This window comes from Barbus barbus (genome assembly GCF_936440315.1).
Source record: "Barbus barbus genome assembly, chromosome: 44".
Lineage (NCBI taxonomy): Eukaryota > Metazoa > Chordata > Actinopteri > Cypriniformes > Cyprinidae > Barbus > Barbus barbus.
The window spans coordinates 13,300,328-13,313,760 of NC_136722.1; the positions used below are offsets into that span (position 1 = coordinate 13,300,328).

General features: G+C 43.7%; 1 protein-coding gene across 1 annotated transcript in view; it reads right to left on the minus strand.

Annotated features, from left to right (window-relative positions):
* LOC306862955 (contactin-associated protein-like 2) overlaps window positions 1–13,433 on the minus strand; it is a gene marked incomplete at its 5' end in the record, with an annotated part of 449,762 nt that overhangs the window by 280,694 nt on the left and 155,635 nt on the right. The window contains one exon of the mRNA XM_079406069.1: window positions 11,995–12,105. Coding sequence (XP_079262195.1) covers window positions 11,995–12,105 — 111 coding nt within the window. The remainder of the gene's footprint in view (window positions 1–11,994; window positions 12,106–13,433) is intronic.

A 13,433-nucleotide genomic window follows, 5' to 3' on the forward strand; every position in this document is an offset into this window, starting at 1 on the left:
GGGTTCTTCCCTTCGGCCTTACACTCTCACCCCGCACTTTCACAAAGTGTGTGGAGGCTGCGCTGGCTCCTCTGTGACTCCAGGTCATCCGCATACTCAACCACATCGACATTTAGTTGATATTAGCTCAATCAGAGCGGATGGTGGTTCGGCATCAAGATGTCATTCTCGCTCACATAAAAGAGCTGGGGTCAAGACTTACTGCCAGAAAAGTGTGCTTTTTCCAGTACAGAGAACCACTTATCTGGGCGTGGTGTGGGATTCGACCACGATGCAGGCACGTATGTCCCCTGCTCGGATCGGGTCGATCCTCACGGCAGTCAAGAGAGTGAGAGAAGGCCGGTCACTCACTGTCAAGCAGTTATAATAATAATAATAATAATAATAAAAAGTTTTATTTATATAGCGCCTTTCCAGAGATCAAGGACACTTTACAATAAACATCAGAAATGTGAGGAAAACATCAAACAGTAATACAAAAAGAACATCAAACATCAAGTAATATACAACATAAGACAAAAAAACAGAAGTTAACTAAGAAAAATAACATTCTGAAAACAAGTGAGTTTGGGCATCTCGTTCCCATAGCATCTCGACGCAGCTCGAGTTCCTGAAGGGGAACATTTCGGGTTTTCATGTAACCATGATTCCCTGCAGGGAACGAGACGCTGCGTCCCGGGGCCATACTTCCGGCATCCCTGGGAGCGCTTGCTTCATTCCTAGAAGCTGACTCCGGTTCCACCGCACGTGCTTTTAAGCTTCCTGGTCGTTATGTCACCTGCCCGTGACGTATCGCCCATGTTTTGGACTGATTACACACGTGGTTCAGAGCGTGGTCACACTGAAGATGTTCCCATAGCGTCTCGACGCAGCATCTCGTTCCCTTCGGGGGAACCATGTTTCCCTATCTGTTTGTCACTACAAGTTATGTCGTGACAACATTGGGGGATTCAATTGGGAGCCCCAATCATCTCTGACTTTAAGAAAAAACGGCAATGAATATTGGCTAGTGGATTTTGCATACCTGAGCCACTGCCCGTGCATACGGGTATAAATAGGCGACAGGTGCATCCACTCATCAGATTTTTGCTTCGGAACCAAGTGGATGAACTTGTTGATTTCCACAAAGCCATTCATCATCTGTCTAGAAACTGTTCTGGTTGGCGTCATGGTGCGAACAGCGGTGTCCCTGTCTGCAGCGATTCCCCTGGGAATAAAAGAGGGATTTCAACTAAAAGACCAGATTTCCTAAAAGAGAAAATCACGGTTGGTTCGCGTCTTTTTAAAGACGCCGTTCCGGCTGTGTCCTCTTGGTTGCAGTCGCTTTCTATTCTCCATCGACAGCCACGATTGTTGTCTTTAGTCTCTGGGCATCCAGCATGCTGAAGCTGCGTTCGTGGATGGTTTATGCGTTCATTTTGAACGTGTAACCATGGCAGCAGTGCGATAGCGCCTCTCTCTCCTCACGGGGATGGGAGGGGCTCCTTCTGTCACTACCCGTGCTGGCTTCTCTGCCCCAAGCAGAGAACCATCAGCTAGTGCTCTGGGCGATTTGAGGGCTCCCTGGGGATTCTGCTGTGCCGTATTACGGCGTGCCCAGAGTTTCATTTGGCATGGTGATAGAGGATCAGATGTTGATAGCAGCATTGGGGGATAGGCAATCGTCCTCTGAGGATGAAGATTCGAATCAGACCACAGCCGAATCAGACCAAGAGTTGACGGCCGTGCCGGGCTGGAGGCGTGCACAACTCCCAGTCTCAAGCCCTTGTGGCGACATGATTCATTCCTCAGCATGGACCGTGGCTCACGACCACACCCTGCCTTTCTTCCCGGAGGTGGATGAGGAGCTGATGAGCTTGTGGACGGCCCCTTTTTTGGCCGGAAGCTGCTCATCTGTCTTCCCAATCCTCAATACCCTTGATAGTGGGTCGGCTAGGGGGTACGTTGACATTCCCCAGGTGGAGAGTGCGGTTTCAGTGCACCTGTGCCCGCAAAATGTCGCCACTTGGAGCAATCGTCCTTGTCTCCCGTCCAAAGTCTGTAAGTGCAGAGCTGAGGGTCAAGAAGACTCTGCCCTGCATACCAAGGCTATCCTGCGAGCACACCAAGCCAAGGCACTAAAATGCACGAGGGTAGTACCAACCCGAGGTTTATGCAGGAGTTGCGCTTGGCGACTGACCCCGCCCTATGGGTTACGTACGTAACCACATTGTCAAAGAAAGAGCAATTTCCTTTTCCTCAGGGTTCTCAGGCTCGCGGGCTGACAGTGTGCAACGCACTGCCTCCTCACTCTCACCCATGATGCCCCCTCTTGCCAGCGACCAAGAGACTGTGGTTGGGAGACTCAATGCCTCACCATGCATCTCTGGCCAGTCCCTCCGGGGATGCAGGGAGTTCTGCTGTGGTCAGTCAGAACATGATGCCTTCTGTGCTATCCAGCTCGACTCCCCTTCCGCTGCAACACAATGGGTCCGTTGAGTGTCCCTTTGGTGCCACTTGTACGGAGTTTGGATTGTACACAATCCAACTCAGCTATACGATTCAGTTCACCAGGTGACCTCCCAAGTTCAGCGGCATTCTTGAGACTTCGGTGGCAGTCTGAGATGCACCTGTCTTGCACGAGGAGATTGCTGTCCTCCTGGCAAAGGATGCAATCGGACCGGTCCCTCCAGCCGAGAAGAAGCAGGGGTTTTACTGCCCTTACTTCATTGTACCCAAGAAAGGTGGGGACCTCCGGCCAATCCTGGATCGGCGAGTCTTGAATTGGGCATTGTCAGGCTTCCGTTCAAGATGTTGACGCAGAAGCGCATCATCAGATGCATCCAACCCCAGGATTGGTTTGCAGCGATCGACCTGAAGGATTCTTACTTTCATGTCTCGATTCGCCCTCGACACAGATCGTCGGTTTGTGTTTAAGGGTCAGGCATGGCAGTACAGCGTCCTCCCCTACGGGCTCTCCCTGTCCCCTTGTGTCTTGCAGAAGTCACGGAGGGTGCCCTTGCCCCGTTACGGAAAGTGGGCATCAGGATTCTCAACTGTCTCGGGCATGGCCCGCGCGTGAGAACAGTTGGGCGATCACAGGGACCTGGTGTTCCGGCACCTCAGCCAGTTGGGGCTTCGGGTCAACTGGGAAAAGTGCAAGCTCTCTCCCGTGCAGAGAAACTCTTTTCTCAGTATGGAGTTAGACTCGGGAGTGTGGTGGCACATCTCACCAACGAGCGTGCCCTGTCCATGCTGACCTGCCCGAGTTCCTCCAGAGGCAGGATGGTGGTATCACTGAAACACTTTCAGAGGCTCCTGGGGCACATGGCATCCGCATATGGCATTGCTTCATATGGGACCACTTCAGCACAGGTTGCACTCCCGAGTCCCGAGATGGGCATGTCGCCGCGGTACACACGCCAACGCGTTGCCGCTCATTCAGCCCCTGGATGGACCTTGTCTTTCTATGGGTCGAAGAACCCTTAAAACAAGTGTCTCAGCATGTTGTTGTCACAATGGATGCCTCCAGTGCGGGCTGGTGCACTACATGCAATGGGCAGGCAGCCTCGGGGTTCTGGACAGGACCTCGACTGCTTTGGCACATCAACTGCCTTGAGTTGCTGGCAGGGCTACTAGCTTTGCAGCGGTCTGGCCACACGGACGATCACGTAGCATGTCACAACTCGCCCGCCATCTCCTCCTCTGCATGCCATCCACATCCTGGGGGAGTTCAATCGTGCAGCCAGCTCTCATGACAGCTCACATTCCCCGGAGAATGGCGACTCCATCCCGAGACGATCCGGCTGTTCTGGAGTCAATTCGGGGACCCTCAGGTAAACCTGGTTGCATCCCACGAGTCCTCCCACGACCAGTTGTATGACACAACTCGGCACAGACACACTGGCGCACAGCTGGCCTTGGGTTTTACGCAAGTTTGTGCTTCCCCCAGTGAGCCTTCCTGTGCAGACACTGTGTAAGGTCAGCGAGGACGAGGAACAGGTCCTGCCGGTTGCGCCGTTTGGCCCACCCGGACCACACTTCTTGGCATTCAGTCTCAACCCCTACATGTGCGCGAGAACGACATCTCGATGCCGAATCGCCACCTGCTCTGATCGAGCTAGAATCAACCAATCGTTGATGTAAAATTGCGGGGTGAGAGTGCAAGGCCAACGGGAAGAACCCGATATTGGTAAGCTTTGCCCCCAAAAGCCAACCTCAGGGACTTCCAGTGAGAGGGAAGGATGGAGACGTGAAATATGCTTCCTTAGATCTACCGTGACAACCCAGTCCTCGGACTTGGCCTGAGACACGACTGATGAGTGTAAGCACCCTGAACTTCAGTCACAAGACTGAGCGGTTCAACTGATGCAGATCTACCATCCTTCTTTGAAACAATGAAGCACCGGCTGTAGAACCCGGACTCTCTTCCGTGAGGAGGGACCACCTCGATGGCCTCCCTCCTCAAGAGAGTGTCTACTTCCTGTTCCATGATCAGAGCCTGCTCGGGGCACACGCCCCGTTGAAAGGTAGCGGCAGAGTGCCGAACTGAATACAAAGGCCTTTCTCTACAGTACGCAGGACCCAATGAGATCCATTTGGCAGTAGTTTCCACGCTGCCTAAATGGTCTATTAAGGGAACCAGTCTCTCGAGACTGGCCTCTGATGTACCCAGAGCTGCTGGCTCGGTGACCTGAAGCGGAGGACCGGCAGGAGACGGTGGAACCAGGAGCTCTAGAGACCCCCGCAGGGGTGGCAAGCTTCTCAGCTCTGCTACACTTCGGGGCGGAAGAAATTGAGAACATCGCTCGCTGGAGCCAGCTGCGCCCTGGAACACAGGCAGGGTTGGCAGACTGATCTCCCGAGGGCACTGGGGGGAGGCGGACACCTGCTCTGCCCCAGAGGGGTCTGCCCTCGTAAGCCCGGAGCCACGCTTGTCAGGGCTTCTTGGCCGAGGACCTCTTCGACTTAAGTATGGTCCGCAGATCCGGCTTAGCCTTAGCGGTCCCCGACCCAAAGCGTTTGCCACCATGGCCCCACCTCGGTGGGGTGCGAGTAGCCACGCTCTGCTTCTGTGCCTCTCTGAAGAGGGGCTGGCACACAGCGAGGGCTGCTCCAGCCCAGCAGCCCCCTGAGCTAGAGATAGGCGAGGGAGAAACCGCTGAAACGACGGAATTGACGGCGTCGCCAAATAGGCCAGAAGGCGCAAGCAGGGCGTCCATGAGGGAGACCCTATCTTCTCCTTCATATCAAATAGGGTCAACCACAGACAGCATTTCTAGGGAGCTCAGAGATCAGCTTATATTTCAATCTAAATTGAGCCCCTATCCCTCATCCAGCTCTATAAGCAGGTACGTCAGCTTGACTTTTTTTTTTTTTTTCTTCACTGCCATGGTATGCAGACACGCACCAGCCTGACCTGCAGCCGCGAGCCTTCAGAGACAATGCCACGCAAAGGAACAGATAGCTCACGAGCGTCTGTTCCACTCGGGGCATCGCTTCTGATATGAATGAGAATTACGTAATGCACGTGTCGCCTCGGCAACGTGCGCTGCAACAGCGAGCTCTCACTCAAAGGGGGAAGAACCGCACACGCGGGCTTCCACGAGCGAGAGCGCTAAATCTGGGGAATGCAGGAGGAGATAGTCTCCAACCCGTCTCCAACCCGTTTGCCAGATCCATGTTGCGATGTTGCGAAGCACAATCAACCCCTTTTTTTTTCTCTAGAGCTGACTGCGCGCCATTCTCATTCATAATATGCTTGTGCAAACACTGTTTCATTGACGCGTCCACCTCCACAGAGGAAGACAGGTCTTAGGGAAGGGAAGAAGATAGGGGCTCGCCCGTCTTCATTCAACGCTAGTGAAAACTCACTCCTCTCTTTTTTTCTTCAAAGAGAGCCTTCAGAGAACAAGCATAAGCAATGAAAAAAGCTACGCGCTCTGCTCTCAAGCAGACCACACACAGACTGTGTGTATCCCCAGCAGCTTTTCTTTTTTTTTTTTGCAGGGAGGAACACACAGCCCGTAATGCGATCTGCTATCGCCCAAGTGCTTGCACATATTGTTGGAGCCTAATTCAAGTGATTGTGCTAGGAAAAACAACACTAAATAAGACTCAAAACACAAATCGACAGACAGAGTAGCGGTTGCTGAATGACAAAAAGCAAACGCCGGCTCCACCGCACGTGCTTTTATGCTTCTTGGTCGGTGACGTCACCCGCCTATGACGTCTCGCCCATCCATTGGACAGATTACACTCTGGTTCAGAGCGCGGTCACGCTGGAGGCGTTCCCGTAGCGTCGTCGACGCAGCTCGAGTTCCTGGAAGGGAACATTTTTTACAGTGTATACATTATGTATAAAATTAAGAAAAATATTTATTTCACTCAGGAAACTAATTTCAACTTTGTAAGAATGCAAAAAGGAGAAAGAATCAGAAAAAAAGAGAAAGGGAAATAAAGGACATGGATCACTGCTCACATTCCTTATATTAGTCCCTCAATCGCATGCATGGACACATTGGTATTCAACTGAGCTTGGGGTACATGACTGAACGCTGGGGGACCTTCCTTCCCCTCTGTCATTCACCTCAGTTTTCCCACCTCTCCCTCTCGTTAGTTTCCAAAAGGCTATTTTGTTTCCCACACACCAGCCAGAACAGCCGTCTGTCCCTTCCCATCTCCAGCTGTGAGGGCCAAACAGGTTTCTGATGTACAAGATTTGACCTTTCCCTCAGATTCATCTCACAGATGAACTGCTGCTAAATAGATGCCCCTCCTGCCGGATGAAAGTGGAGGAAGCCTAAGCAAGTCTCAAATCTGATGTCTGGATTTGAGGTGATGCCGAGGGCGGACCGCGAAATGGCTGTGTGCATCTCGCACAGCAGAGTGGCGTGATTACAGCTGACCTTCAACAAGCCATTTACTGATGGAAATCCATATGAAAAATATTAAGTGATGGATGTGATTCATAGAGTGTCAATGTCTTTAGGAGACTGAGTGAAAGATGTTGCATGAACTGTGTCAGAAACGCATATTAAACTACTAGGCTTTTAAAAAGATCTAACAGCATGAACACATAGCCAGAGTTTTAACCTTTGCTCTTGAATAGGGGGACATGGGGTCATACAGGCCCACTGCTATACTTCACAAGATACTGTATAGACTATATTGAATACAAAGTGGCAGAAACAATCTACAAAACTACTGCAAACCCAAATTCTGTTGAACTTGGGTGTGTCATCTGTGTATAACTATTATGCATATTTATAATAATTTATTATTATTATATGTTTGAGGTGTAGAGTTTCTTTAAATATAATGTTACTTTTTATGTTTTTATTATAACAACATCTTATTCACTTACTTTTTTTATAGTTTTGGGTCACTTTTTGCTTTGTATAGTGAGAAATATTTTATTTGTACTTATATAATTCATTGGTATACCTAAAGGCTATTGGACATTTATAGGCTATTATTTCTCATTTTCAAGACAGTCATAAAGACAGAGTTTAAACAATTAATGCATAGATGGAAAGCCTGATTTGACAGAACAATACATAGAATGACAGATTGAACGATAGATAGAATGACAAAAAAGCCCACAGATAGATAGATGGACGGATGGACGGATGGATATATAGATAGATAGATAGATAGATAGATAGATAGATAGATAGATAGATAGATAGATAGATAGATAGATAGATAGATAGATAGATAGATAGATAGATAGATAGATAGATAGATAGATAGATAGATAGATAGATAGATATAACTATACATAGATTGTACCCTGTTATGATACAATGCATGCATTAAGAATTCAGGTTGATGTCACTATAACTGTCACCCATCAAAGCAGATAAATACCAATCCTGCTTTCTATTGATTTTGTGCTCTCTCTCTCTCTCTCTCTCTCTCTCTTTCCTCTTCTATTTTCAGTCCGGAAATCTTTAAAATAAATTAGTAAGGCTAAATAATGCATCATTGATGGAGTCAGAATGTTGGATGCTGGCATATGGACATTACCTACAATAGTCCTTCATGATGATTCTCATCTAACTAGAACTAATGAGCCTTCCTCTGCGACATCATCACCCCGGGTCCCCCAGCAAACCTGCACCCTGGCACAACCGGCCACTTCTGGTGCCAACATGCTGTCAAATCCAACTTTTCTCAGCCCTCTGGTACAGTGACATTGGAAATGGTCACAGCGATTGTCCTAAAGCTAATTATATTTAAAAAACTGACAATGTGATTTCAGCGGAACATGTGCTGTATGGATGTGAATTTCATTAGAGGGTCCCCAGTGTCATTGCTATTAATAATATTGAGTAAAAAAGGGGGGGGGAAATCCCCAGTCTATCATATATAAAAATGTCATACACCATCGACTAGATGAGGTCCAGACTTCACCCTATTATTCACAATTTTAATGACTAAATAAGACAAGAATGACACAAGTGACAGAAATAACCTCTCTTCAACTCTGATAAGGCGTCATTAACATGCATCATGGCCTATGACTTTCCTACAGTAATAAGAATCCAATCTCTGATGAAACTGAGAAACTCACCTAGGTGTCTCTAAAGTACACAAGGGTTGAAAGAGAAGAACCTCAGAGGTGCACAAAGCTGTCATGTCATTGATATGAAGCCTCATGTGTGCAGACTGGTAGGCTGGAGAACATGTTCCCTGGACACCACTGTGCGGCTTCAGAGTGACAGGGAGCCCTGTGTCGCTGATGGAGGCAGTGCCAAAAGGCATATCCCATTGCTTATTCCCACAAACCCCACCGGCCTTCAGTGAGAAAGGTGGCTGAATGGAAATGCCGGCTTTATACACACCTGCAAGCTGCTGTTATCACAGCCACCTGCCAATCTTGTGTCGATTTATGCTGTCTGAACTTTTAAGTCCCTCACAAAGTAATCAATCTGGTTGTTGTACACAAAAACAAGCAAACTAAAACTATTTTACTAAATACTGTATGTTCTATGGGGAGAGGTAATTAAAGGGATAGTTCACCCAAAAATAATAATTCTGTCAACATTTACTCACCCTCAAAATAGACTTTTGGACACAAAAGGAGATATTGTGAGAAATGTGCACTCTAAAAAATGCTGGGTTAATTTTTTTTTAACCCAAATGCTGGGTTCAGCCTATTGGGTCATTTTATTGGATTGTTTGTATACATATAATTTAATTTATAAAGTCTTTAAAGTTGTGTAAATTATATTATTTTATGCAATGCAACATAAGGACAAGTAATCAGTCAGCTGTGTCAGCAGCGGCCGTTTCGCACGATGGAAACACATTTTGCCTTGAATTTTATTTGTTATTATACTGAGTTTATTTAATTTGATGTTAAAATATGTTCTCTAATCTCTTTGCTGTTTGTTTATGGGCAGGTTTTGGAGGCATCTCTCAGCTACGAGTGAAACACGAGGCCACGGTCTAAAGTTTGAAGTTCCCCCACGAACAGCAGCCCTTCACTGGCTCAGATTTTGGCGACACACCGACACGAGAATTAGCACTATTTTGCTAAAAAAAAAGGGATTATAGAGAACGGCTGAATACACTTAAATTAAAATGCTACTTTTAAATGTGCCTTTTTTATTTCTAAAATGCATGTTAAACGAGTTTAAATGTATGTATTCACCCAAATAAATTAAATTTGGCATTTTGTCCATGGGTATTCTTGATTAATAATACATTTTTGTCTTTTGATTATTGGTGTTGCCTATAGTAATTCTGTGCGTGATTTTAATTTCCAGACAATTTTAAGCCAGCAATATAACTGTTACCGGGCGAACGAGACGTGAGACATATGGATCCATGTGCAAGGCTTTATTACAGAGGTGTGGTCAAGAAACGAGCAAGGGTTAGATAAAAACACAGGTACATCTCAGGTAAGGCAAAGAATAATCCTAGGACTGGCATGGGTCTTTGATCGGCGAACAGTATCCAGAGGGCTTGACAAGAGAGGTAATCCGACAACATAAGCAGTAGTCTAGGCAGGGTGCAAACAGAGTCCAAACGACAAGGCAAGAGAATAAAGGCAAACAGGAAATCAGGCAATACGATAAAACTAGACTAAGAGTAGTACTAGGAACCTAACACAAAACTAGGAGATGGCTCCGTAGCGTTGCTATCACTAACGTAGCGATATGGCTCCGTAGCGTTGCTATCACTAACGTAGCAATACTCGGCGGTGAGAAAGTGGAAGTTCATGGCTTATGTAGCATGTCTGATGGGAATCAGCTGTGTGTGTGTGTAATCAGTGCATTCAGCTGTGTGTGTCATCAGTGCAATGGATGATGGGAACTGTAGTCCGGGGTGAAGTGCAATAGTTAGTGTAGTGCAAGAGTCCATGTGGTGAGCGGGTGACCTCTGGTGGTGAGTGAACGGAAGTTCATAGACCGGATTCGTGACAATAATAATAAAAAAACAAAAACAATAGATGACTTAAATAAAACAACCCAGCATGGTGGGTAAAAACGTTTAACCCGGGACATTTAAACATTTAAACAGGACATTTTCAACATCAGCCGATATAAATTTACTATCATCCATGTTATTTCAATTATAGCATTTATTATAGTATTATAAAGTTTATTAATATTTTAAAATACATTTTTTTATTTTATTTTAACTTTATTTTAGATTTTAGTAATTGTGTTATTATATTTTTGTATTAAGTAAATATTAATTTATTTTATTTAATTTTTTTTTTATTTCAGTTTTGTTTTTAGTTTTTTTAGTACTTTAATTCAGTTTCAAAGGCAACATTTCTAGTTTAAATGTCATTTTTTCATCTAATATTTATTTTGTATTTTAGTTTATTTCAATAACCACATCAATGAATAAATAAATAAATCTCTAAAATGTCTCATGGCCAACAATCAGTATTGTAGTGTTATATTGCCACCCTTACATAAAATATGCAAAAAGTTATCACAGAATACTGACCCAAGCCAAGCTATGTCCGAATATTTCTGTAATTTTTTTGTCAACTGTTCCTTTGAGGTAAACTGCCACATATGTACATGAGCTCTGCTTGACAGAATAAACAACAAAAAATGATGCATATAGACATGCCAAGAACACCAATTTATTCAGGCATAGGCAATACTGAATCTCCTCAAGGAAGAAAGATTTTTATGGAGCTTACACTGTGCCTCTTAGAAGAATTTGTAATACCAGGCATAGTTACAGTAGCAATTAATATTACAATATTTTGTGTACATAATAGAGCCCAGTGACTCATTGAGCTTGGAAATAACATGCAATTTAAAGCTTTTAAAATCAGACACACTGACTCCCACAGCGAGGCTCATATATAAAACATCCATTTGGATCGGAATTTGCTCTCCCCCGAGAGCCTATCACAGCAACAAAAAAACAAGCAAAAAATGCTTTTGACGCACAATTAGCAGTGGTTTATTTCTTTTTGCTTTCTCCCTCATAAAATAAATAAATGGATAAAAACATGATCTCGTTCCATCAAAGATGCCAAACTAAACTTCAGAGTTGTCCTACGAGGACACAGAAACTTCCATTTTAATTAAATAACATTTTCAGTGAGTGATGAGGAACAAACTGAAAATAATAAACGTGAACTGTTCACATATCACCGAGATAAATCACAGCGTTGTCACATCTGTTGTAGATTTTCGCTCAATTAGTCTTAAGCACATAGTGTTTTACAAAGCACAGTTTGGCATAATGGGATGAGTTGTTGTAGCCCAGTAATTCACGCAATAATTCCCGGCTGGAGTTATTGAAGTAATGGCTCTGCGGTGCCAAATAGTATATGGATGTTTATTGGAATGACACAAAACTATATCAAGTCTGAGCACCTGTGAAATTGAAGTTTGTAATATATTGTTTGCATAAAAAAAAAACAACAACAGCCAAGGAGTGTTCATTGAGGTATTGCAATGAAAGAAAAAGTGTTTGTTCATTCTGGTGGGCGTCAATATATGTATATGAGTGAGAATAATGAAAATGTACCTCCTCTTTTGTTAAGCTTGGCATATCCAGGTGCATAGCCACTAGTGAACACAGAGGAGCTGGTGAAGGCATTATGGGGGAGTGGTGTGACCAGAGCTTCATCACATTTTTCTATAGAAGAAAGAGAAAAGACATTACAATCACATGAAATAACAACATAAAGCAGTGAAGCAGCACTTCAATTTCAAATCTATCTGTTTTAGGAGAGTAAAAGTACCCACAAGATGAGGGAAGAAATGAGAGAAGCCAATGTTTACTGAGCTGAGATGCCCATCATGGCAGACCTTTTCTGACTGCAGGCTCTATTAACAGCGGCATATTAAAGAGTCAAAGCATTTGGAGGATGGATGCTGTGCTCCCGCTGGTCATTACTCAGGTCTGAGGACTTCACGGTTACAAGGCTAAAATGCCAAGGCAAGTAATTTTTTCTAGTACATATGGAGAAAATTAGCACTGAACTGAACTAGTTATCACATTCAACATGTGTGGACTGTTGTAAAGTTGTAATGATGCTAATTATTAAGTCACAAACAGTTTATCAATTGTTGATAAATTTCAGCAGAAACAACAGAAAGTTGTTAAGAAATACAAGCAGTGGGTGGACGACACATACACATAACACACCCTCAAATTATAAAAATTAAGTAGTCTTGGCATATTTGACAGTGCTTCTTTATCATTAATGATTATATTCACTGCAAAAACTGATAGAGGTAAATGGCAGCAAGCCCAGTGTGGCAGTGTTATTATTTGACTTAAAATAAAAAAAGGCAAAAGCGATGTTTTACATAAGTTATTTATAAACAGAGAACAAAAGAGAGAGACAAAGATATACAATTTTTTAAATTATAAATTGTTATGCACAATATATCATTTTATTTTATGTAACATTTTATATTTTTATTTCACAGTTTTTTAGACATTTTTATATTAAATGTAAAAATATAAATAAATATAACTATAATTAATTATAATATATTACATATAAATTAGTGCTGTCAATCAATTAAAAAACTAATTAATCACACATTTTCTGTGATTAAGGGTGATTAATTGCATATTAATACTATCATATATATATATATATATATATATATTTGTACACACACACACACACACACACACTGTATATATACACCCATACACACAATTTTTATGTATGTAATTCATATAACATTATTATATATTATGTAAGTTATGTTATGTTAGTCCTGACAAATGATTAATCACGATTAATCGCATCCAAAATAAAAGTTTTTGTTTGCATAATATATGTGTGTGTTCTGTGTATATTTATTATCTATTTATAAATACACACATACAGAATATATTTTGATTTGATACATGTATTTACATGTCTATAGTTTTATTCATATAATTAATATTATAAATAATTATATTTGATAAGTATAACATATTTGTCTGAAATATATACATGC